This window comes from Mytilus edulis, chromosome 6 (assembly GCF_963676685.1).
Source record: "Mytilus edulis chromosome 6, xbMytEdul2.2, whole genome shotgun sequence".
In the NCBI taxonomy this organism is placed as follows: domain Eukaryota; kingdom Metazoa; phylum Mollusca; class Bivalvia; order Mytilida; family Mytilidae; genus Mytilus; species Mytilus edulis.
This window is the reverse complement of record NC_092349.1, coordinates 60,747,214-60,774,700: the sequence shown is the minus strand read 5'-3', so window position 1 is coordinate 60,774,700 and position 27,487 is coordinate 60,747,214. Positions and strand designations below refer to the sequence as shown.

Here is a 27,487-nt window from a genome sequence, read left to right as displayed (position 1 = left end):
TCAAATCATTGCACGAAATGGTGGAAGCAAGTTAAATTTATAATCATTTGTGGTGTGAAGATTAAAGTCATGAATTTCCTGTGCCACAATATGAAATATTTCTGTAACGTATGACGAGTCAAATCGAATGTCATATTTAACAATTTCTCCTAGTTTAATATCAATTTTTCTAAATATTTTGTTGGTTAAATCAATTGCTTGGTGATTATACTGTTCTGGAGTCGACTCGAGCCACACTATACCAATCCTCCATTTATAAATACTAAGATGCTTCTTAGTTGATATATAATTTTTTGTTAAAGTTCCATAAAGTTGTGTCATGTTTTGATACTCCTTTTCTTCTGGTAAACTAATATTTTCATCTATGAAGCCATCTAAGAATCGTGCATCTGATGGAAACAACTCACAAAGCATTGATTCTATTTGTTTCTTAATAGGAACGAAATTCCTGATGTCATTCGTTTCAAACTTATTGATCCAAGAATTCCATAGACTATCAAATTTCTTTGTCAAAACACTGTCATCTGGCACCTGTCCTTTCATTTCAAGAGCTAACTGTTTACCCATTTCGTTTATTTCTATTTCATGTTTGGTTTTTTCTTTCACACGCATTATTTTTATTCTTAATTCTTCTTTTGTACTATTTACAGCGGATTTTGCTTTGATAATAAGACTTTCTGCAAGGAGAACAAATCTGTTTTGTTTTGCCTGTGTCCACTGGATCATAATGTCTTTTAGAGTACTTTCGTTAACAAAGGAGTTCATTTCACTGTTAAGATCTTTAACCTGTTTGTCAACTTCTTTTGAAAGATGCATCATTATGCTTGGCACTTCATTTTCAAGGGCAACCTCATTCTCGCAATTGACAAGTTTACTTTTTGCTTCAGATTTGATAAATTCTAAAACATACTTTTCTAATTTCCATGTGATAGTTTGACATTGTTGATCCATGCTATTGTATGCCTTAAGCTCAAGACTATTACGAAAACTGAACACAAAATCGTCTTTCAGAATACCATTCCATAGATCTTCTATTCGCGAAATAGTGTCTGTGATTGTCAAATATGTTTCTCTACCAGGTGTAAGCCTATGCATGATTGTATCCTTGACTGTGCTCACAATTTCGCTATATCCAGGATTAGTAGGAGCCATTGGCGGATCACCGTGCCAAAGATTCGAAAAATACCAGACATTGTTTTCACTATCAAAATTTATAACTTGATTGAATGACTGTATATCAGCAATATTTTCTTGTTCCGCCGCTTCTTTTGTCATTTCATCAAGAACTTCTACAAATTTTCGTCTACCTTGCATCATTCTATCGTTAGCATCCAATGCTGGTACATTTTGGTGAACAAAAACACAGGTCTTTTTCAAATTCAATTTTTCATTGGTTAATTTTAGCCTGAGGAAAGCATGAACAACAATTTGTAGAACATCTTTTATTTCAGTTGCATTTTCGCCCTTAACGTTGACAATTGTAATGTCACCAAGACCTATAACAAAAGTTGCTAATTCATTATCATGGCTGTGTTTCTGATTGGCTAACTCCGGGGCTCTAAGGCCTTCTGTATCAATAACGAGAATGTAGTCAAATTTTGATTTGTCTATCTCTACTGGTACTAACTGAATGAAGACACCTCTGGTGCATCTACCGGCACTTACTGCAAATTGAAGTCCAAACATCGTATTAAGCAGTATGGACTTTCCAGAACCTTGAATACCCAACACCGACAATGCTAAAAGCCGTTTGTCTCCTAAAATTCCTCTCAACTGTTCCAGAACAGCTCTTACCCAACACAAAGGTATGTTAGAGACGTCACCGTCCATTATTTCAAATGGTTGTCCCATGACCAGCAGTTTTGCTGTTATGAAAGGAAGCGTTTCTGCTAATTTTCGCAGGTTGATGGCATCAGCATGATCAGGTTTACATTGATTTAGTGATTCAAATATTTGACCCATTTCGCGACATAAATGTTCAAATCCAAACGAAGCTTCGTCAAGTTTTAATTCACTCTTTGTCAAATCTTCTTTACATCTTTTTATAACAGTATCATCTTCTTGGTTGTCTCTTTTAGTCTTCAAAGCCTGCCAATCACTCTGATATTTGGACAGGTATCCAGGAAGTACCGACCTTGATCTCTGATCGAGGAAATGTTTTAACCATAGAACAAACACCGTGCATTCCGTATCTGAACTGATCAATTTTGATAAAATGTCTAAAAATGTTTTTATAAAAGGTCCTAAGTTTTCACATTCCTTCACCTGTTTTTGTCGATCTTCATCCATTTCTGTCTTTATTTTACTCAGTTCCTCCAAACTTTTGTACTGAGATGACTTATAAACATTTTTCTGTTTTTTACTCCAAGATGCCCAATTTGCTCCCTGTAAAGGAACTACTGTCTCTTTTGATATTTCTTTTGGGAAATGCTTTAAAACATCTAATGCGTTTTGTCTTGCATTTCTGTAAATAATATCTTCCTCGTCTACCTTTAGTTTACATTTTGATATCCTACTGTATACGGACTCGTCTACATTTTCCTTCATCATTGCTGCAATTGCCTTTCTCATTTCAGTTTTTGTGTTAGAAGAACTTCTCATTTGTCCATCCATCGACAATATACAAATATTGACTAGTCGTCGGTAGTTTGCAATTGTTTTAGTAAAACTTTTGATTCTTTCTTTAACATCGTTTTTGTTATTTTGATATGCATTAATTGCTAACAGAATACATTTTGAAGTATTTAACATATCATTCAGAAAAAACATAAATAATTTGTCTTCGAGACTATTGATATCTAGCACCACTACTAAAATATCTGTTATCTGTGACACCCCAAAAAGTTGTTCATTATGTTCTAAAGCATCGCCTCTCAAATTGAGAAACATTGTTATATTTTTAAGAACTGCTAATTTGTTTGAAGGAATGTACCATGAAGCTTCTACAATTCCGTCGCTTATTTTTCGTCTTGATGTCCCAAGTGGGCAGTCCCTATTTGAAAATGTATTGTGGTACTGATCGTTCAGAACTTCATTCACTAGTTTCGATTTTGATACGGAAGGACGACCTATTCGAACAAAAGAGACAATTTCACATGCGCATTCTACAGACATATCTTGGATTGAACCCTTGTGTACTTTACTTTCTAAAATAATGGACCGAAATGGCCAAACACATAACTCTATAGGTTCATTTTTAAAAGTAGGAAGGATAAACGGAATTGCAAGTTTACACATGAACAATTTATTAGAAATTATTTGTTTAAGCATTGGGCTACTACATTTAAAGAGGACAAGCAGGATGTCCAGCGGGTTTATTTCAGTTTCATTTTCATCTTCCGTATCATTTAAAATATTTTCTACGCTATACATCGCTTCTTCTTCATCCCTATTATCATCCGTGGTATTAAACTTGTTATTCATAAGTTTTTGAAGCATTTGATCTCTACAGTTACAATTTACCATAACAATATTTTCAACAAATTTTAAGGCAATATCTTTCAGCTCAGGAGACGTTGTTGGAGTCCGAATCTTCAATGCATCCATTAATTGTAAATTATTCGGGTAAAATGTTTCTAATCCAATACGTTTCAGGAATTCAGCAATGCTTCTGCATGTATCGTCTGGTATTGGTGTTCTAAAGTTTTTTGACTCCTGTTCTTCCTCATCTAGAACATAAATTTGAGAACTTAACGTCCATAGCTATCATTGATTAGTTAAATGATATAATAGTTTTGATATATTCTTAAATAATGCACATTAACAGTGAAAAATTTAAAATGAATTTATTTTACTTTCGAATAAATTTACACAATTTATGTATGAGCACATGTACAGTACCACATTTGGACAAGTTAAAACCCGCCAAAGAGAGATTTCTGGTTCATCAAACTGTACGCAATGATGGTTAATACATAATCATATGTATATATTTTTGATGGTATTACATTTACACTTTATACAAAATTAGTAAAAGGTCGTCTTGAATTAGAAGAGAAAAAAAACCAGTACAACATTTACATTACTTACTTAATTAAATTTATCTGACGTTGGAATGGTAGTTCACTTGTACTTTTAACAATAAATCGATATTTCAACAAAACCATAATCTAAGTTCAAATTAACCAATGAGCTCACAAAACAAAGCAATGCACTTTGTTATTGCACAACCAAAGAGCATAACTAAAGAACTTAGCTGCAGTTAAACAGTAAAACAAACCCGATTTTCTTCTCTGTTTAAAATTAAAAAAAAAAACAGTGTTGTTATTGTAGCAATGTTATCCAACTACGATACCATTATCGGTCTTCAAAGGGCTCAACGTAACCTCTTTCTGCATCATTAAAAAAGATTTATCAGAAAACAACTTTGCCAGAGGTAAAGGGAACCAGAAATTGATACTTAAAGATTCCAAAGATCTTCAAATAAACTCATGATAGATACCAGGACTAAATTTTGTATCTTTCTTAATAAAAAAGACAACATTTTACCTTTCTACGCTTTACACAAGTATTCCACATTCTAAACTGATAGTCAAATTGTAGGATTTGGTATATTTTTTGGAGTCATAAAAAAGCGTAGATACATGTATCTTGTCATAGGTAGGGATAATAGAACTTTGTAAGAAAATCAATCTGATTAAAACAAAACATTCTCTAATATTGAATTGATCAAGATGCTTGCGTCTTTTTTTTTTTTTTTTATTAACAATACATATTTGTAACGTTTGAAAGAGGTGTTTTTGATAAACAATCGTCATTTCCATGGGAACAAAAATTGCTTTTCTTCTTTCAGACTTTTTCCTATATTTATATGAGATCGACTTTATTCAGGAGCTTCTCATGAAGAGACAAACCTAGCACCGTCTTTTAACTTCATGTTTTCCTATATTAATAAAAGAGGGACGAAAGATACCAAAGGGACAGTCAAACTCATAAATCTAAAACAAACTGACAACGCCATGGCTAAAAATAAAAACGATAAACAAACAACAGCACACACGACACAACATAGAAAACTAAAGAATAAACAACACGAACCCCACCACAAAACTAGGGGTGATCTCAGGTGCTCTGGAAGGGTAAGCAGATCCTGCTCCACATGCGGCACCCGTCATGTTGCTTATGTGATAACAAATCCGGTAAATAGTCTCATTCGGTAGGTCACATTCAGGAAAGGGAAGGGGATTGTAGTTACGACGTAAGGAACATATCCGATATCATTTGTGAAACGGTTATTCCATAACGGTCAACCAACTCGTGATGGCGTCCGTAAAATTTACGAAGGGATGATTTCAACTTCACCATTTGGAACTCTTGGTTTAATAGCTTCCTTTTGAACAGCAACCCTCCTATAAATGTTATATCACTGTGTTTATTGCATCTATGCTTCCTCCTTTTTTGACTCAAAATTGGACTAAATCTGCCTTGTATCGTAAGGAGCATTTCAAAAATGACATTGAGGGTAAATAAAATCAATTCTTAATGACAAACGAGATGATTTCACATGAAGTATATATCTCCGAGTAAAAACGATATGCCATTACTTGTATTTCATATCCTAATTTCTTTGATAAATGTTTGTTGCTGAAACTGAAACTTTTAAGCCGAAGAAACCAGGTGCTGAACGTGAAATCATATCTTCCTAAACGGTACAGTCACCTCACGAGTTGGTTGACCGTTATGGAATATTTGTTTTAATGATGACGACGGATATGTTCCAATTGTAACCACAATCCCGTCCTCTATTAACCGAATGTACCTATAGTTCAAGATTTGTAACCGGTTGTGTATTTATATTAGCAACACAACGGGTGCCACGTATGTAGCAGAGTCTACGTACACTTCTGGGTCACATTAGATCAGCCCAATATTTTTAGGGTTGTGTTGCTCAGTCTTTAATTTTCTTTGTTTTGTTTTATGCTTTGTCTAATATTGTTTTTATTTTGTCTTTTATTTATTTTGCTATGTTGTTGTCATATTATTTATTTTAAAAATTTCCAGAATTTGTTCAACAGCAAATCTAAATCAATTTTACAATGATTTTTCCCTACAATGACCGAAGTGCTGACAACTGGGCTGGTGATACAATCTGCGACTAACAATTTATTCACGAGCGTTTATATGGAAGCTGGTCAATTTATTTTTCAATGAATTAAAAGAAGTATGTTTATGACTGATTCACATCGTCCTTAAGATTAGGTTTTTGTATTTGGTAGAGAATTTAAGTATAAGTAAAACTCAGAAAAGTTCTAGGCATATACATATTAAAAATATGCCAAACTGCTCCATATTTGGACCTTTGAATAAAACAGGAGTGCATATCAACTTTCTGTTCTGGGATATAATTTTTCACGAAACTTCATAGTAAAAGTGTCACAGTTTTAGTCGCAAAGGGAGTGCCTACGGAAAATTTCATTGTCGATATTAACAGAACTGCAGCCTATAGGGTTTAAATCATTTAGACTTACATTTGTTCTATTTCCAATTGAAATTATAATGAACAATTTTTCACCTTTAATAGCCTTTAAGATTTAAGAAAGAAGCAATCCTTTTCCCCCGAGCATTAGAATGAAATCGTACAATGACCTATATTCGTTTTTCTGTTTGTAATATACATTAGGATTTTGTGCGTTTTGCGTTTATTTTTTACGTTATTTTAGTCTAGCATATGTATATTATAATGTTTATCTTGTTGTGTTACACACCTTTGGGTGTTTTGGTGTCCAACAAAATGCATGCGGTCGGTCTTTCATTCGATAACTCTTTTAAGTGTACCATAGCATAATCATAATTTACGATATTTTGTGGTTAATTATACACTTATTGTGTAATAAAGTCTGTTTAGTCCATCTTTTTCATAACGTATAACAGTTATGGCAAATCAAACTGTGAGTGCAGCCCTATCAAGAAAAGGTGCTGGGATGACCAAAGCACTTCTATTCTTAGTTACACAAAAGGACAAGGTACGATTAGCATCAGAGAACAGCCCCTTAATTTCGTTCAAATTAAAAGTGACTTGCCATTTATTATAATACTATATTTCTAAAGTTTAAAACCTATAGTTTTGTAAACATCAATAGATTTTTCAACTTCCGCTGATATTATTCATGCTCTGTTGCTGTAAAGACCTCAAGATTCGCGAAAAGGGAAGAAAAATGGAAGTTTTCAAACCCTTTTCTGCATTTTACACTATGAGCGTACCTACGACCCACGATCATATTTATATAAGACATTCCTTGAACAAAAATGTTGATCATTGTTGATGCAGTCCATATAGTGTAGTGGGTCGTAGGTACGCTCATAGTTAAAAATAAAAAAAGTGACAAAAATCGTCGTAGTTTTCATTGAATCATCGAAATTTTTATACGAACTCGGGACCGGAGATGATTTCCGGTATTCACTTGATCCGACGAACGACAGACTTGCTACGCTGTAATGGCTACTTTAAACATATTTAAAACAAGAAAACAGGATATTCTTGTAATTATTATTCTTGAATTTAAAGTGACATTTTAGCAGAACTTCAGAGAAATTTTGGGAACGTAATTGTAATTGAATATAATAACTGGTTCATACTCAAAAAGTGCCTATACGTATTTTGTTTCATAATTGTAGAAATCGTCAAGCAATCAACAGCAATGCCCATTGGAGCCATAATTGCACAACAATAATAGCTACAGATCGCTTATTTTACTGATAAATATCAAAGAATTTATTTCTTGGAATCGTCCGATTTATGTCTCGATCGAAACAATCCTACGTCTGCTCTACGTCCAATAAAAAAAAAGTTATCATAACATTGAGAATGGAAATGGGGACTGTGTCAAAGAGACAACAACCCGACCATTGAACAGACAACAACAGAAGGTCACCAAGAGGTCTTCTATGCAGCGAGAAATTTCCGCTAGCGGAGGCTTTCTTCAGCTGGCCACTAAAAACATATATATATACCAGTTCAGTGATAATGAACGCCATACTTAACTCCAAATTGTACACAAGAAACTAAAATTTAAAATGATACAACACTAACGAAGGCTAGAGGCTCTTGACTTGGGACAAGCGCAAAAATGCGGAGGGGTTAAACATGTTTATAAGATCTCAACCCTCCCCCAATACCTCTAGCCAATGTAGAAAAGTAAACGCATAACAATACGCACATTAAATTCAGTTCAAGAGAAGTCCGAGTTTGATGTCAGAAGATGTAACCAAAGAAAATAAACAAAATGACAATAATACATAACTAACAACACACTACTAGCAGTTTACTGACATGCCAGCTCCAGACTTCAATTAAACTGATTGAAAGATTATGTCTTCATTATATGAATATCAGCAACAATCCTTCCCGTTAGGGGTTTAGTATCATTATATATATTTAGTAAGATCTATCTGCGTGCACACGATGTGCGCATTAAGATATTACAGATAGAGTTAAAGGAATTAATATACAAAGTGCTTGTAGCTACTACTCTGACTTTGCAAAACGTCTGAACAGAATTTTGATTAACAAGGGATATGTCCAAGAACGTCTCGTCTATTTTCGAAATAAGTTTATCGAAAAATATCAAGACCTTAATGACGAATACTTGGTGTTAAATTCACAGATAAAGCACGGAGGTCTTGAAGTATCGATTATCGGTACTGACGTTTTTTATCATCTAAATTACGTGTTATAGTATTCTTTCATTGCCTTTTTTGGTGATTTCCATTGACATGAGGTTTTATTTATACATCCTGTCATTGTATTATTTAAAATTTTGGTATTATTCGTTTTTGCTAATAAATGTGCTTTGTCTATATGTCCATTGTATTTCTTTGTTGGCATAATTGTTGTTTAATAGGGATTAAGATCATAATCTAATGTTGAGTGCTGTACCCTTATTTTTTCCATTTCCCCCCAATTATTTCTTTTATGTTTTATTGACTCATATTGGTCAATATTATCAAATTTTATGCGACTGTCATACAAGTGAGAGGTTAAATTTCTATAAAACTAGATTTACTCTACAATTTATTCATAAGACTAGATATGCCAAAGCGACACGAATGGCCCCGTCTCAAAAAGTTGAAAAATCTGCAATTTCGATAACACATATGGACCACACATGATGGTGATCTCACATATAACAAATCAGTTAAAAAGAGTCCGTATTACTGCGATTTTCAACAATTTTCAAAGTTGTAAACCCTAAATTTTGGCAAAAGTAAACGGATTTAAAACGAAAGTTAAACTTGATCTGTAACTCATCATGGTTAGCTCACATACCAAAAATCAGCCCAATATCTGAAAGCATTTAGAAAACAAGTCCATATAACTGTGATTTTCAACAATTTATCAAAGTCAATAGCCCGTAATTTTGACAAATATATACCGAACAGAACAAAAATTTAACTTGATCTGTAACTCACTTGCCAAAAATCATCTAAATATCTAAAGGAGTTTAGCAAAAAAGTCCGTATAACTGTGCTTTTCAACAATTTGTCAAAGTCTAAAGACTGTAATTTCGGTAAAAAACATCTCAATATCTGAAGGCGTTTAGAAAAAAACCTCCGTATAATGGTTTGTTGCAGAATGACGGAATGACGGAATTACGGAATGACGGACAAGGGTAAAACTATATGGCACCGACAATTTTGTTGCCGGGCCCTAAAAATGCCCATGCCAAGTCAGAACATTGACAGTTGTTGTCCATTCGTTTGAATTATTTGAGCTTTTTAATTTGCCAATTGGTTAGGGATTTTTGTTTTGAATATTCCATGGAGGTCGGTATTTTTGTTATTTTACTTTTGAGTGAATAGGATGTCATGATTTAATTTCCTAAATTTGGAGGTTTTTCTTAAATAAGTTCACGCATTCATTGATATTATAATGTTTGAAGACGATATTATTGCAGATTAAACACAAGGACAACATAATTATGGTATACTGCATGCTCTTGTCAAAGAAAGTTATAATACATCCAAAAAATAGTCTTCAAAAACATATTTGTTTCATAAATGTCACACTTTAGAGCAAACTAGACTCCTTCGAGCTTTTGATTTTGATCTTGGTAATTGGGTATATTCTGTACGTTTAATAAAAGGGTAATGTCTTACCTGTTTTAATCTTTTCAATCTTAAAATGCGTCGTGCTCGTTTCATTTTTCAACATGTCTTCATCTTTCAAGTCATCATTTTCTGTGAGTAACTGGAAAAAAAATAAGACTTTAATAAGGATGACAATGAGTGGAAAAACACATGAAGAACTATCACTAAAAACAACTAGCTTCACGCAAATTGTTATCTTTTTTTCTTTCTAGAGTTATTATTATTGTTCTACATGTACATAATTTAAAACTTCATATACATTCTCAATCGATGATAACAAAAGATGCAGACACTGAAACGGTTTCCATAGGAAATTTTTTCAAAGAACTGCCGATATAACATGAATAGCATTAATATCAATTGGTCATTGCAAAGAGAGGTGGAAGACATCAAAGAATTATTTGAACTAATGAGTCTAAAAAAAATGGCAACGAAATGACAAAAAACGGAAACCAACACGCTACTGACAACACACAATAGATATAAAAAGATGTGGTATGAGTGCCAATGAGACAACTCTATCATCCAAGTCACAATTTGTAAAGTAAACTTTTATAGCTCAAAGTACGGTCCTCAACACGGAGCCTTTGCTCATACAGAACAGCAAGCTATAACGGGCCCCAAAAAGGACATGTGTAAAACCCTTCAATCGGGAAAACCAACTGTCTAATCTATATAAAAAAACGGGAAACGCGAAATACTGAAAAATATCAATCCCTCTAAAACTTAAAGTGGTCTAACAGTAGGTGATAGGATTGTGGTTATGACTATTGGAGTATGTATATCATTCGTCATGTATGGAACAGAAATTTCAAAAAGACCAATCAACTAGTGAGAACGTTCGTCAAATTAACGAAGAATTGATTTCAACTTCACCACTTCGATCACGTGGCTTCCCATGAAGCTTTCCTATTAGCAGCAAACCTCTATCAATATAATCATGATGGGGTATTCAAGCTCTTAAATATCGTACCAACTTTGGAGATATATGCGTTTACGTCAAAATATTAGGCAGATTTAACTTTTTTCTTTTGTATGCTATATTTTAAAATTTGATGGGAATAATGTGATCAACATATTCAACAAATTTTGAATTATTAAGTGTGAGAACTTCATCTTAAGTTTGTACCATCATCGACGTTGGCGAGTTTAGTGACGCTGCCGTAGTAATTTATGAGTTGTTATTAATAGATATAGCTGAAGAAACGTGTTTGTATATCTTAGCTTAAATGGCAACAGTTTTAACCTCTACATTTATCATGTTTAATGCTTTAATGTTGAATTATGCCGTTAACAATGGATTTAAACAAGCTTAAATCGATAAGATCGGAGAACAGAAACGCTTTTACAAAACTAATTCAAAAGATAGAAGGAGCGAAGGAGAATATCGATCCAGAAGAACTAACCGAAACATTTGACAACCTTATCAGAAGCAAAAATTACTAAACAACTTTATTGATATAGAGAACAAAATCATCGATTCAGCTGTGTAGTGTATAACTTTAGAAACAAAAATCAGACACATGCGCAACTTTATTCAAAATACTCAAACCCCATCACAGACACTTTAGAGTGAAACATTATCGCAAATATTAAACATTGAACATCAACCATTTGTTACAACCAACCTCGTTGGACATATATATATATACACGCAGACGTTTGAAAATATGTTTTCACAAGCTAGTATCATAGTTAGTGTCAATTCGCATATATACGCTAGCAGTCAGACTCACTATTGAGAATCTAAAACGATAATATTTTAATATAAATAGTTTATGTCATGATGTATATCAAACCAGCGGTATAAATCAACTATTTGTTTTGTAAAAATAAACAATTTCGCAATGATAACTGCCAAACATGTTTGATGAAAAGCAACGGAAATTGGTGTTTCGTACGTTTTATTATAATATATTCATTACGAATTAGTTCACCGATATTATGTATCGGTGTCTTAACTCACTAGTTGCTTTTATTTAAACAGAAGTGAACAAATGCATATCATAAAGAGGAGGATGTTTACAGACCAATGAATCAAATCATATAAATACATAGTTTTAAAAGTTATCTAAAACGAACGGTATAACAAAATCAGTTCTTTAAATAAAAAGATGTTGTAACTATTGTTACCAAAATAAAGACAAACAATGACAACCTCACGGTTACTTATTTTCAACCTTAATTTCGAATTTCATTATCAATATTATGTTATATTTGATCTTGTGTTTATTATACAAGTAATATTAATCAAAAATAAATATGATTGTCTGATGTCCAAAAAATATAATTGTCTATAATAAATGTACACTTAAACAGTTTATCATCACCGGTTTAAAATAGGATTTTTGTTGCCGAGATTTGTTTATGTATCCTATATGAATAGGATAGATGTGTACTACGTTTCAAGTTCATTGGACTTCAACTTTATCAAAAACTACTTCGATCAAAAACTTTAACCTGAAACTTTCAATTTCATTTTCGATGTTCATTGGACCGTGAAATTGGGGTGAACAGTCTAATTTGGCTTTAAAATTAGAAAGATCATATCATAAGGAACATGTGTACTAAGTTTCAAGTTCATTGGACTTCAGCTTCATCAAAAACTACCTTGACCAAAAACTTTAACCTGAACGGATGATCTAACGGATGAACAAACAGACGAACGAACGAACGGACGCACAGACCAGAAAACATAATGCCCCTATGCTATTATAGGTGGGACATAAAAAGTCAACACTAGTTTTAGATAAAATACCAATGCATTAAATTTCATTCAAAAATTAAAACTACCTTGGTTGTATTTTTTATTTCTGCACCACATTGAAAAATATCTGTTAGATTTTCATCTTGAGGAATCAAGGCAGGTATTTCAGAATTGTGTTGTATATTTTCTGCACATTGCAAAGTAGTACGCCCATTTTTGTTCTCTGAAAGAATAAGAGAAAAGGGATTCGTTTAGAACAAACAAGGTGGATTATATCACCTATCGTTGTACCGATAGGTTATATACAAATCAACAATCAGTTTGCAAAAACAAAATGCGAATTATTGTTAAATATTCTAGTTAAAAAATTGTCTGCAAAGGTATCAGATTTTCTCTAACATTTTGTTTATATTTTAACTAATGTAATATCATTCTTTTTTTTTTTTATAGCTTTCATCCTACAATTGAAATACAAAACTATGAAGAAAGGAAAATAATGGTTTACAAAACAATACAAAGAACACTTCAACACCTGATCAACACAAGCATCAACAAAATATAGAGGTAATCCCGTGTGTTTGGAAGGGTGAGCATAGTCTGCTCCACAAGTTGCACCCATCCTGTTGATCATGGTAAACACACACTTAATGATAAGTCTCATTCGCTGAATAAATGATCGATGAAACGAGGACGGATGTACATTTGATAATCCCCTTCAAAATGAAATTTCGGAATTTGATTGGTAAATAGCATCTTCATATAAAACATTTGAGATATACAAGTCCGTACAATAATATCCGTATTTCCAGTTCGTTAAATCCACCTCATTAGACTCTAATGGATAGTTGTCTCACAATCAATCATCCCCATATCAATAGATCTAAATATTTCCTGTAGATTTAGTCATGACGTTATTGGAAGAAGACCAATTTAACATTTTAAGAACATAAGTTTCATGAACATAACCACATCAATAATATTCCATTTCAACACATGACTGCTAACAAGTGGACTTATTATGCATTCGGGGACGAATAACCACCAGCAATTAATTGATGTATTCAAGCGTTTCGTTTTGTAAGGTTTTATGGATTTCCCCTATTTTGAATTTACATTGGCGTTTAGTATTTTTGTTAATACTTTTTAAAGTTGTATGTGTATTGGGTTTTCTTCACTTATTTTTGCCCCCTTCATACCTCCTTTGTCCTTGTTAGAAGAAATAGTTTCATGACCAATGCCAATTTCTTTATCAATCGTATTACTTGAAAAGTCTTCAGCTTTTACTATTGCACTGTCCAGTGTATGTTTAATTTTGTCTCTTTCTTTCTTTACCTATGAAAACAAACAAAAACGTTTTCTCTATGCTATGAATATGCGGACTACCTAAAAACAAACAAGAATTTCTTATCTTAAGTTCAAAATATACTCAAGAGTATAACATTTCTTCTAAAACTTATATTTCATACTTCAAACTGTAAAAGGGTTGGCACTCATAGATCATACAATATCCAGAATGTCAATGAAGTGATGTTATGCAGACATTCATAACACAGAAAATAAGAATAGCTTACACAATACAAATGTTATGAGTAGAGGTAAATATTATCTTAGATGAGATAAACTGTGAAACGGAAAAACAAACATAAATGAATCTTTTTTTCAAAAATTCAAATTCTTAAATTTCTGAATGTTTAATTCTGCTCTTCAATTTAAAATTACCATGTACGGTTTGGTACAATAGCAGATAAATGTCAACGATAGGTAACTGTTGTCATAGAAAGATTTTTAACCTGGAATAAAATTTTCATTTTTGGAAATTATACTTTTGAACAAAAACATGCATCCACATCATGTTCGGAGCGCTTTAGTGATAACGGATTAAAGTCTATAAAATATGTTTTTTTACATTATTTTGTTCAATTATTTTTCTGTAGTTTATGATGATCGACCAATTCTCATTCGCTATCGAAAATACAAATTAAAGACTTTTATCTGAATTTTTATATTTTGAAACACTTATATCATTTCAAATTTCATTTGTGTTTTGTAAATATAACATTCAGTTATCTGACTTTTTTATGAAATGGAAACTAGTTGTTTATCTAAGAATACTTCAAACTATAGATAAATGAAGAATATCTTACTAATTTTCATACAATTTTATCATAACGCATGGAAAAGTTTAATATATCTTACCACTTACTCAGTAAATATGAAAAATGGTCAGATTTAACATCCTAGGTGTAATTTATTTTTGGTTTTAGTGTGTTTAAATTTCTTAACCTTTAATTATTATAGTTTTGTTTGAAATTGATTTAAGTGCAAGTAGTTAGTACGTAGACGTAAGCTATAGGTATTGACGAGTTTAAAAGTAGATTATGTATTTGATATAAGTAATATACAAATGTACAATAACATCGGTGTATGATGCATTAACTCGGACACATAATCACAAATTTGTCTCATTTATCCGAATTTATAATACATGGTATACACTGACGCTTGTTGTGATGAACTATTACATATATAAAAACTTGTGACATTGGTTGAACAAACTTATCATTGTCTGCATGTGTCGGAGTTATATAATGTACCAAAACTCGATATAACTAGAAAATGATATATCATATAAAAAAAATGCTAATGAAACAACAATATATTTTGTCAAATTTGATAGAACTTTTGTTAAAAGTTTTTTTCATTCCAACTAAATTTAACCACAATTTCCAGAAGTAACATCTCTTTATGTGTACTCACATAAACGCATCCATTTGTTTCTTACAAAATGAATCCTGTCTGCACCTGTTAGCAAAACCATCCAAGTGTGTTTGAAAATGTTTCACTGTTTTTGTTGGGTAAATTGTGCAGAAAAATAGCAGAAAATACAAGTGTCATATTTCTATTTTTTTATTTTATTGAACGCTGAATGCTTTTATTCCAGCTAAGCCGCGACAACATAAAGACAACCAAGGAGGATAATATGTTTATAATTCGTTATTATTGATTTGTTTAATGTGTCTGTTCGTCCGTATCACTATCTTTTTGTTTGTTCATACTTTTTTACTTTGTACAAAATATCTGCCTAACACTGGATTTCATTGAAATTTTCCCGGTGTTTTATGTCTATCAAACTTTAAAATGACTTCAATAAATTGGGTAGCTACACAAATTTTGGATTTGTTGAGTCTAATATTGTCAGCATTTAAATGTAACGCTACAAGACGGAAACTTTCGACCATCAACAAAATAGAGACTTCTCCTACTTTTGAATAATTGAATATTCTAAATATTATAAAATTGAGAATGGAAATGGGGAATGTGTCAAAGAGACAACAACCCGACCAAATAAAAAACAACAGCAGAGGGTCACCAACAGGTCTTCAATGTAGCGAGAAATTCCCGCACCCGGAGGCGTCCTTCAGCTGGCCCCTAAACAAATATATACTAGTCCAGTGATAATGAACGCCATACTAATTTCCAAATTGTACACAAGAAACTAAAATTAAAATAATACAAGACTAACAAAGGCCAGAGGCTCCTGACTTGGGACAGGCGCAAAAATGCGGCGGGGTTAAACATGTTTGTGAGATCTCAACCCTCCCCCTATACCTCTAACCAATGTAGTAAAGTAAACGCATAACAATACGCACATTAAAATTCAGTTCAAGAGAAATCCGAGTCTGATGTCAGAAGATGTAACCAAAGAAAATAAACAAAATGACAATAATACATAAATAACAACAGACTACTAGCAGTTAACTGACATGCCAGCTCCAGACTTCAATTAAACTGACTGAAAGATTATGATTTCATCATATGAACATCAGGCACAATCCTTCCTGTTAGGGGTTTAGTATCATACCATCATAACATATATGAGAAGAACATAACCCGTGTCATGCCAACAACTGTTTTTAGAATAAATGTGTTTAGTTCCGATGCAAAGACCTTATCAGTGACTCAATATTAACGCCAAAATATGCAATCTTTAATGACTTGACAACAGTATCGTAATTATATCCCTTCTTAATAAGTCTATTCAAAGGTTTTGTAAGTTTCTGAGGTGAATACTGACACCTTTGTGCTTTATAAAGAATATTACCATAAAAAATTGGATGTGAAATACCTGAACGTATTAGAAGATGTATATTAAGAAAGAAACAAATGTTTGCATTGAATAATTAGTTACCAGAATTTAACTTTACAAAATAAGGGAAAATAATAGAATGGTAGGGGAGAAAACCCAGATAAATTTATTCTTTTTTAGAAAGTGTTGTGAATTTTCCTATAACAATATGTAGCAAAAAAAAACCTAGTTCGGTGTCTCTATGTTTTCTTTTCTTATCTGAAAGAAATTTATAAGACCTATCTTCTCACATCTCTTCTTCAAATTGTTTTTGTAGTTGTCTTTTCATCACGCAAAATCTGACATTTTATGCACAACCTGTATTGTGAAAAAAAGTCCGGTGTCCCATATTTGTCATTATATTTGTGAAAAAGCACAATCAAATCTTCATTTTGACAAACAAATTTATGGACTACAATTAAGACCCTCTTGCCACCCTAATACCATACAATACTTTGTATGAAAATTAAAAATCTGTTTGAAGAGCCTTTGAAAACGAGAGAAAATGGAAACATCTCCTGTTTCATTACGAAAAAAATAAATATTCAAATTTACATTTAATGTGTTATCGTGTACTTTAACCTACCGCTGTTATGTAAAAACAAGGTTGCCTTTATAATAAAACATCAAGATTACTGTTTTCTCGTTTTTCGTACGATAGTTAGTTCATGACAAGTGATTTATCTCTGTAGCACCAACTCTCAAATTCTGGTATATTACATAATAACTTACTGCGTAACATAGTTAAACAATTTGCATTACATTCTTCATGGTATCATGATGTGTAAGAATTGTTCAATTGTCCGAATAGCTTTTAACTAATGAAAGGGACAATATGAACAATTATTAACTATAAATTAACAAATATTATTATCATTTATAATACAAAATATTACCATATCATTTGAAATAGTATCCTCAACACCATTATGATATTCTTGTCTCCCATTTTCGTTGTAAGGGGATACTTCATGTATTTTGAGATTTTCGTTGTTTGGCAAGGAATTCTGTTTGTTTGAAAATTCATTTCCAATTTCTGAAAAGTAATTAAAGGGGTTTTATTCAATCGATTCTGCAATGACGAAGGTCAAATTCAAATATATTCAATTTATTGAACATTCATCATGTTCATACACCCGCCATCATGAACACGTTTTTCTGAAGAATGAAAATGCTAATGTTTCATTTTCAAATTAACATGAAGAGATGTTGGATTTTTACCAATAAGAGACCTATCAACAGATTCTAAATTTAATAGTTGTTAGCAAATATAGGCAACTGTATGGTCTTCAACAATGAGCAAATCCCATATCGTATAGACCGCTATAAAATGACTCGATATGCTGAATATGAAATCATTTAATTTAGAAAACGAGCAGCCAAATTTATTAGAAAACATTTGAAGAAAAACAAATCTTGCTGACATGAACAAACGACTACAACTGAGCTACAGGGTCCTGACTTGGGACAGGTACATAAAGAATGCACTGGGTTTAATATATTTGTAAGCGCTCAATTAACCCCACTAGCATGTGACAGTTATGTTACAGCACAACATAAGAACAAAATATGAAAATCAGTCGAAAATTGCTTCACTTATCAGATTGATACAAGCAGAAAATACAAATACTTATACCAAAAATCGAGACGGGAGGGTATTTATGCATTCCTAAATAGCATAAGCCGCCGATCAAAGATTAATTTTTGTTACTGACCACTAGTTCATATCCAATAATCTATCTATAAGTTTGGATTTTTGACTTCCCCCTATTTTGCATTTACCCTGAAGTATGGTAATTTTGTTAATCCTATTTAAAATGGTATCTGAACTGATTTTTACCCCTTTTTTCCTATCGTACCTTCTTTGTCCTTTTCATTCTTTTGAGTAGGGCTATTTTCCTTTCCGATGCTAATGTTTTCATCAATTCTAATCCTGGAGAGGTCGTCAACTTTAGATATTGTGCTGTCCGGTATATGTTTAAATTCATGTGTTTCTTTCAGTATCTAAAGAAACAAAACACTTTCAGAGTTATAATTATGCCGACTAACTAAAACATCTCCAAGATCTTTATTCTGTGATAAAATGCGTTCCTTGTATGAAAATAACTGATAAGTGCAAACATGCTGTTAACCTGAAGCCGCATCATGATCGGACTTGTTTGCCTTCCATGAAACAGAAAATACAAGCATGCAAGCAATACTTGTTTATGTAGTTTGATAACTGCTGCCAAGGTTGAATATTTTAGGATGTCAGATGTCAGGACGTCAGAGAATGTTCCTCGAAAAGTTATGCCTTTGGTTAGATAAAGAAAAGCGTAAATGTTGTGATAAGGTTTTTCTGAAACTATTCTTTAGTTACAAAACACCTGTTGTATAATCACTATAAGCAGCACATGGTCGCATGATTAGGGGGGACCTTTCTAGTATACCAAATTCTTATTTGCTATAGAAACACAAATTTGAGACTGTTTTGATATTTTACAACAATTTGAATTTTAACTCTTTGTCAGTTTCATTTTGAGTTTTGTAAGTTTTAATGTAAATTTTTGGTACTAGTGTAATATGTAATGTACACAATTTGTTAATAAAAAAAATACTCAAATAACGAATAAATGAAGAGAAACTGATTATTTTTTACTATATGAAACTGACAAAATATAACAAAAACTTATTTCTTTTATCTGTGTACATATTTTTCTTGATGCATGGAAATAACTAATGAGGCAATATGAAGAATCACTCAATCAATATGAAAAATTGTGAAATTGAACAACTCTCATAATAAACATTTGACGTTAGACCTCGTATAAAGCAAACCACATTGCTTCTCAGTTTATTAATTCTATTTAATAATAGTTAGTTAAAGTGTATTTATTTTTTTTAAACTATCTGGTTGAAATTGTTTTCATTTGTTAATAATTACTATGCCGACGTTATCTAGAAGTATGGAAGAGTTTAAGTGTAGATTATGAATGTGATATATGTAACAGGGTTTCCGCTGGCGGTCGCCATTTTCGCAATTTGCGAAAAAATAATAATTGTGGCGATAAAAATTCGTCATTTGCGAACGAATTTGGCGAAAGAAATTATATATAAACCGATTTATTTTCCTCCATCTTGTTTATTTACTTTTTTTCGAGTTTCTCGGACTTTACCCGATCAGACAATACTCGGAATTCACCTTGACCTCATTTAGATTTAGACAGAAAATCAATAATCAGCTGATTGCATTTTATAGCTATCGACAACAAAGGACTAATTAATAAAGGTGTTGATTGAATTGTTTCACAAAATGATATGGTCAAATGGCTTCCGCTATAAATGTCACATACAGAATTTTAATATTTACATCTTTGCGACGCACGTGTTTGAAGCAAACTTTTGACATCTCTCCCTTTAAAGATACATGTAGTTTTGAAAAGAAAGCTGTTGTTGTGACGAAAATTGTTCAAAAGCAAGAAAAATCTCCGATTTAAAACTTTAAAATTTTAATTCTTTTATCCTTTGACTTTAATAAAGTCGTTTGAGTGACACACGCACGTGTTTCAAGCATAGTTGTACGTCTCAACTTTTTCATTTATGATGGTCAAGAAAAGAAAACTGTCGTTATGAAATAATCTATCCAAAAGACTGGGAACAACCCCTCGAATGAGAGTAACCCTTCAATGTAATGACTACACATGAAATGAGGGATCAATTTCATGTGATAAAAGCTTTTGTTTTGTTGTAAAAATTACTTCTTAGTACAAAAGGGCACAACAGGAAAAACATATTTATGTTACTTGGCGAAAAAAATAATAAAGTGGCGAAAAATATATTGTTTTGGCGAATGAGGTGGCGAAAAAAATAATTGACCCAGGGGAAACCCTGATATGTAATATACGAATTCACAATACACTCGGTGTTTGTGGTATATAACTCCAAAACATACTCATTCCAGGCATGAAGTAATTGTAATCAGTAATCGTAATCAGCTGTAATCGATTACATTTTGTAGTGTAATCCTATGTAATCAGTAATCTTGTTATTTCTGTTGACAAGTAATCGTAATGTAATCGATTTCATAGCAAAATACAACTGTAATCATGATTAATTTTAGATTACTTTAAGATTACGTTCATATGATTACTTGCTTATTACAAATCTTGTATATATATATATCACAATATGTTTTGATAGACAATATGAAAATAAGAAAATGTAAAGCATGAATGAAAAATCATGAAACTAGTATTCACTTTGATGGGACTTTGTTTAAGGCGATAACTTGTATTATCTATAAAACAAGTTTTGTATAACCAAGTGTTTTATTTTGTTAACAGTTTACTAAAGTAATTTGCCTTTCCAATGTTTCGTTGTGATATTGAGCTCTTATGATACAAGAACATGCCTTGAAATAATTTTTTGTTCCTTGATTGAACACTTCTGATATTAACTCCAATTTCAGAAAAAGTTTGCTAAATATTTTGATAAAATTACATTGAAATTCAAAAGCAGAAATCATTTAGTTCCAATTTGTCTTTGATGGTTCACATAAATGCATGTGATTAGTGATTACAAAATGTAACACCTGTAAAACATTTATGGATGTGTCAGTTATGACCCAACAGACAATAAAACTATACTTAATTTTTTTTTCTTTATTTGTTCAGGTTTTTGTTAATAGGGTAGTTGGTTAAAATTTGTAGATAAAAACAAAGCTACATCTTTTACATAGAGAAAGGACACTTGTCTATAGCTATGTTATCAAATTACACATGTTACACTGTACTAGTGTATCTAAATTCTTTTAAATAAGATGAATAAATTAAGGCTTAAAAGAAATCACAAAAATTAACTTTTTCGTGAAGATAATAAAATTATAAGAAATTTTTTGATATTGCCATATTCAATGTAATCATAAGTAATCCAAAGTAATCATGATAACTTTAAAGAAAAGTAATCTAAAGTAATCAATTACATTTGAAATTAGGTGTGATTGTAATGTTATCTATTACATTTCATTAGCAAATAGTTATCAAAGTTACCAGGATTATAATTTAGTACGCCAGACGCTCGTTTCGTCTACATAAGAGTCATCAGTGACGCTCATATCAAAATATTTATAAAACCAAATAAGTACGAAGTTGAAGAGCATTGAGGATCCAAAATTTCAAAAAGTTGTGCCAAATACGGCTAAGGTAATCTATTCCTGTGATAAGAAAATCCTTAGTTTTTCGAAAAATTCAAAGCTTTGTAAACATTAAATTTATAAAAAGGACACATAATCGAAGTGCTGACTACTGGGCTGGTGACACCCTCGGAGACGAAACGTCCACCAGCAGTGGCATCGACCCAGTGGTGTAAATAGTTATCATAGGTACCAGGATTATAATTTAGTACGCCAGTCGCGCATTTCGTCTTTATAAGACAAAGCAAAGTTATTGTAATTTAATCGATTACATGTTAAAGTTATCGACCCCATCCCTGACTCATACATGAATCATATTTAGTTCATTTGATTTACACTTACCCCTTTTGTACTGAAATATCTCATAAATACTTCTTTTTTACCATTAGCAAAAATAGAGAAAACCATTATTAGTGCATTTTGCAGAGAAATGTACTATAACTATATAAATCGGAAAACGCTATATCCAATACTTATGAGATGCAAATCAAACATCATTAGTTTATGTTAAGTTTGATCGAATTTTTACGTAGAGTTAACTTCATTCCATTTCAATTTAAAAAAAAATTCCAGAAGTCACACCTCTTCTCTCGCGTACTGATATTAAAGCATCCATTATTTCATAATTAAAATGAAGTCTCAATGCATCTGTAAGCCAACCAGAGAAGTAACTATGAATTTTGCCCTTATTTCTTCTGTTTCTGAAATTTTTCAGATCAATAGCAGGAAACACAATTCTCAAGTTTCTTTTTATTTTCTAATGAAGTTGGGCAAGTGATCAAATCATCATATTGAAGTCGAATTCTTTAATTCGATGCACGCCGACTACGATAAAACAATCAAGGAGGATGAAATGTTAACATTGATTTGTTTCATGTGTCTGTTTGCCCGTCCAACTGTCTATTTTGTTTGTTCAAATATTGTATCCTTGTATTGAAATATCTGCCTAAGACTGGATTTCGTTGAAACTTTCATGGCGTTTTTTGTCTTAAAAACGAAAGGATGAAATCAAGTGAATGTTTGGCTACACAAGCTTTGGGGTGGCTCTATTATAGTCTTACAACCAACGATAAAAGAACATATTCTTATAAAGCCCATTATCATATGGGATATACATAAACTATTTCTTGAAATTTGTTTTTACAATGTTTTCTTTAAAACCTGTGATCAATTGAAATTGAGTTGGTTTCTGTTGACTGTAATGTTTTTTCGTGAGTGTGCATTATTCTATCGTACAATCTCTTAAACAATACCAAAATTTTGTTTCGATAAACCAGGATGTATCTGAATCATTTTTATAGTTTATAGCTGTTACAATATACAAAGAACTATTAATTCAGACGTGAATGAATAAACCAAAACTGTTAAATGTAACCGTACAAATTTTGGACTATAAGAAAATAAATATTATACAGTAGACTATAAATTTCTGATTCACAAAATAAAACATTGAAAAACCGAGAAAAAACAAAAAAACTAAAATGTGAATTTAAGCAGTAAAAAAAAATTATGATGGAAATCAATGAAATAGAGACTTTTATAATTGGGACAGAACTTAAAGATTGTTTGTAAACGCTAAATCCTGTATATTATTGTTAAAATGTAATATAAGAATATGGGAGAAGAAATAGATAAAATTAGCTGCAAAAGCTTTCCTCATTCGATAAGAACGGAACTAAGAATAGCATTCATTAAACAAAGAAAAACAAAGAGTACGTATGTCCGATGTGTAAGAATTTTTAGAGTACTTGAAAATTAGTTCATCATGTTCATAGCCACTTGTAAACTAATAGAAAAAAAGTGTTCCCACACCAAAATACTAGAGCAATGACTTGCATGTTACAGTATGACCGTTTTATCGGTGGTTGGTAATCTAATGAGGACGCATTACATACCTCCTGTAAAATATTTATTTTTTACCATTAAAAGTCACAGTTACGAGCTAACATTCGTTAAGTGTTAACAAATGCAGACTTTAAACAAGGCATACCTAAAGATCTATTGACGAAATATTGATTACTACGATTTCCGATGTCTCTCAAAATACGAATTGAATATATTCATGACAGCTCACGCTTCCTGACAAAAACAGAAATAGAAACTTTGTGCTTTTACATGTATACTTGATCTAAAATTTCGTCATGTAATTTTGATACCAGAATTTGTGATATAAGAACGATATTTCCATTTACTTTTCCACAAGGGTCATGTATAAACATTGCTCATTTGACAGAACCTCCATCAAATATAAGGGAAAATATGAGTAATTATGAATAAATCTCATTTATAATTCACAATTAAAATGAATCTTACCATATCATATGAAATAATATCTTCGAAGCCATCGTGATATTCACTGGTTCCATTTTCTTCGCAAGGAGTCATTTCAGGTATCTTTGAGTTTTGTTGTAATGATATGTTTTCTTCATTTAGTAAGGAATTCGGTTCGTATGGATAGTCATGTGGGTTTTCTAAAAGGCAAATACAAGCGTTTTATTTATTCTGCTTTAGAAAATCAGTTAACAGTCATAATTTTTAATATAAACAATCAGTTGACATGCATTCATCGGCCATCTGAAACATGCCATTTGCCAGGACCAAAATATTAACGATTCCTTTTCAAATAAGGTTATTTGTCAATCTAAAACAGTTGCACTATAATAGAATAAATAATATATTCAATACAAGCAAACATGTTAAAATTTTTACCAGATTTATCATGTATGTATAGAGTCCCAATTAAAATAAAGTTGTATTACATTATATGACAAAACTCAAAAAGAGCAGTATTTAACCAAGGTATATTAAACTTGTTTATATGAACAGCGAAGTCAGTGTGTTATGGTTACTATATTATTTTATGATGTTATGTGCTTAAAAAGATTTTTTGGATAACTATGTCAAAAATACATATACATTCATAATGTATTAAACATTTCAATACTGAAAAATGTTAGAAAGTGTGATTGTTTATTTTATGTGCCTTATTTAGAATTCTTCTTTGCGTTTACATTTGAACGTGTGAAAATCATTTGAGATTGGAAAGCACGTTAAAAAGGTTAAACCGTGAGATACAAAGTCATAGTATCTCATTGCCCTTTAGGCGTACTCATTATAAAAAATATCCAAAAGAGTTCATATGACCACGACATAGTCTACAATAGGTCTCAGTATGATTTTTAATAATAAAAAAAAAAATCATGCCTTATAGCTAGCTTTATAAGGCGCGATATATCACCTGTGCAAAATTTCGAACGAAACAACTAACAATCTTATTTTTACAAATAATAAAACCCGCCAGAAATATTATAAAGTAATACAAGACAAAACTATAATATCTAACATATACGAATATGATTGATTGATTGAGTGTTGGTTGATTAACGTCCAACTCATGCTACTGGCATATGTAATAGTATATTGAAATGTATAAATTATGTTTAAGTTGTTCGACCAGTAATATATTTTTTTTGTTACTTCTGAAGTGTATAATACTGAGATTCTCGCTACCATTAAGAAAGTTAGATGGTTATCAGAAATGTCACGAGTAACCATAAGCCCATTCAAAAAGGTTTGGAGGGTTATCTATACATGATAAGTATGATAAAAACTATACATCTGTATCAGTATTGAACAGCCGATACAGTTTTAGGGTAAAACCAAAACCATGTTGAATTTTGTTAATCAGAATTTACAAGCTACTTTATTAAATTCCCTTTTTTAAGAAGGAGTCTATAATATTTATTTAACAGTTTTTGGAAAAAAACTTTTGAAATTATAACGGACGCTTGCATTCACAAATAGAGATATAAAGTAATTAGTTTGAAGCTTTTCCGTTGTCAGTTATGATTCAAATTAATAAACCGGTTTGGTTGTGCGATGCTACGATATCTTATCTTATGACCATCAAATTCACAATTGACGCGGAACGACTGCCAAAGAACGAAATTTTTTTTTCTGATACAACATTTTATTTTTTTCTTTACGTTCACTACTATCTGTCATTACTTCACAGAACAATATAATATTCAGAACTCTCTACCAGCGTTATATAAAATATACGGATCAAAACAATGTACAGAATGTAATATAAATACTTTAGTGTGATGATACACCATACATACAAAATTGAAACGTAGAACAATGTTTATGCAGAAGGTTAATTATATTATTTTTACCTACGAAGTCACTATCTACCGATTCTTCTGTTAAACCGCAACTTGAATTGTCCGACTTCTTACTTTCAGAAAGATCCTAAAACCAATAATTAAATTTATAATTAATTAATTAACTAATTTAAGAGACGCATGGATTTATCTTCACATTATTTTCTAATAAGAGTGCATCATGATAACGTCAGAGAAAACAGTGTATATGAATTATTTGTCAAGAACTATATATAGAAGCTTTCCACAATTTTGATGCTAGCACAAACCCTAAGATTTGCATCGACAAATTGATTCTACACCATGATTTTTACATACTCCATCACGAATGTGTTGACTGATACTGTCAGTCGTATATCTTTAAATATAACAATAGTTGTTTGGTCTGTTATTTTGTTAAATATGTCATGTCACATATTGTGTTCCTTTTGGATATCATGCAATTCGCGACTCGCGAATTTAAGCGACTTTAAAACAAATGAAAGTTCAACCTAGCTATAACATCAGATTTATTCCACCATTTCCTACACTATGCATGTACTAAGTTCGGAATTGGATTGTTGTTCTCTATTCTTTTAATGAATTTGATTTTGCAATTTCATAAGGAAATTTCCCTTCGAAATTTTCTCAGAGTTCGGTGTTATTTGACTGTTTTTGTAATGGTTCTTTTTTTCTAGAAGAAACTTATTGACAATGCGAGTTTACATGGCTTTACAGAAATAATCATTTACCAGAATTAAATAAATTTTGCAAATATTTTAAGTAAAACTTATGTTCTGTTCGTTTGATCTGTTAAACCTACCTTAGTGACTGTGTTTGTATTTTGACTGTCTTCTGCTTTCGATTTGACAGTCGGCTTCTTCGTCCAAAATTTTGATAAAGCATGTATAAAAAACAGGCAAATAACAACAAGAAGAATATACGGCACATCAAAACTATAAAGTATTGCTACTGCTGCTCCTCCCAGTCCTAATGGTAATAATCTTTGAAGGACCATCTTCAAGTATTTTGTGTTAATTCACATTCTGAAAATAATCAATTTAAAATAAAGAATCTAAGCAGGCAATCATAAGCCAACAGGAGTATAACTAAAAACTTATGTCCAACCAAATTTGTTCTTTTCGCTGTATTAAGGGCTTATACATGTGTCTGACATGTGATCAAACAATTTTACGTCGTTTGACTATGCATGAAACATTTATCGATCAATTTTGGCGAAACACTACTCGATG

General features: G+C 31.7%; 1 protein-coding gene across 1 annotated transcript; it reads right to left on the bottom strand.

Moving 5' to 3' along the window:
• Positions 1 to 27,252, bottom strand: LOC139526528 (interferon-induced very large GTPase 1-like). Its single transcript, XM_071321684.1, has 9 exons — positions 27,058 to 27,252; positions 26,268 to 26,343; positions 24,403 to 24,560; positions 18,779 to 18,923; positions 17,816 to 17,955; positions 13,990 to 14,125; positions 12,880 to 13,016; positions 10,096 to 10,186; positions 1 to 3,668 (listed from the first exon to the last, which is right to left on the bottom strand). Exons 1-9 carry the CDS (start codon positions 27,250 to 27,252, stop codon positions 1 to 3), a joined length of 4,746 nt encoding a protein of 1,581 aa, XP_071177785.1.
• Between the last annotated feature and the right edge of the window lie 235 nt (positions 27,253 to 27,487).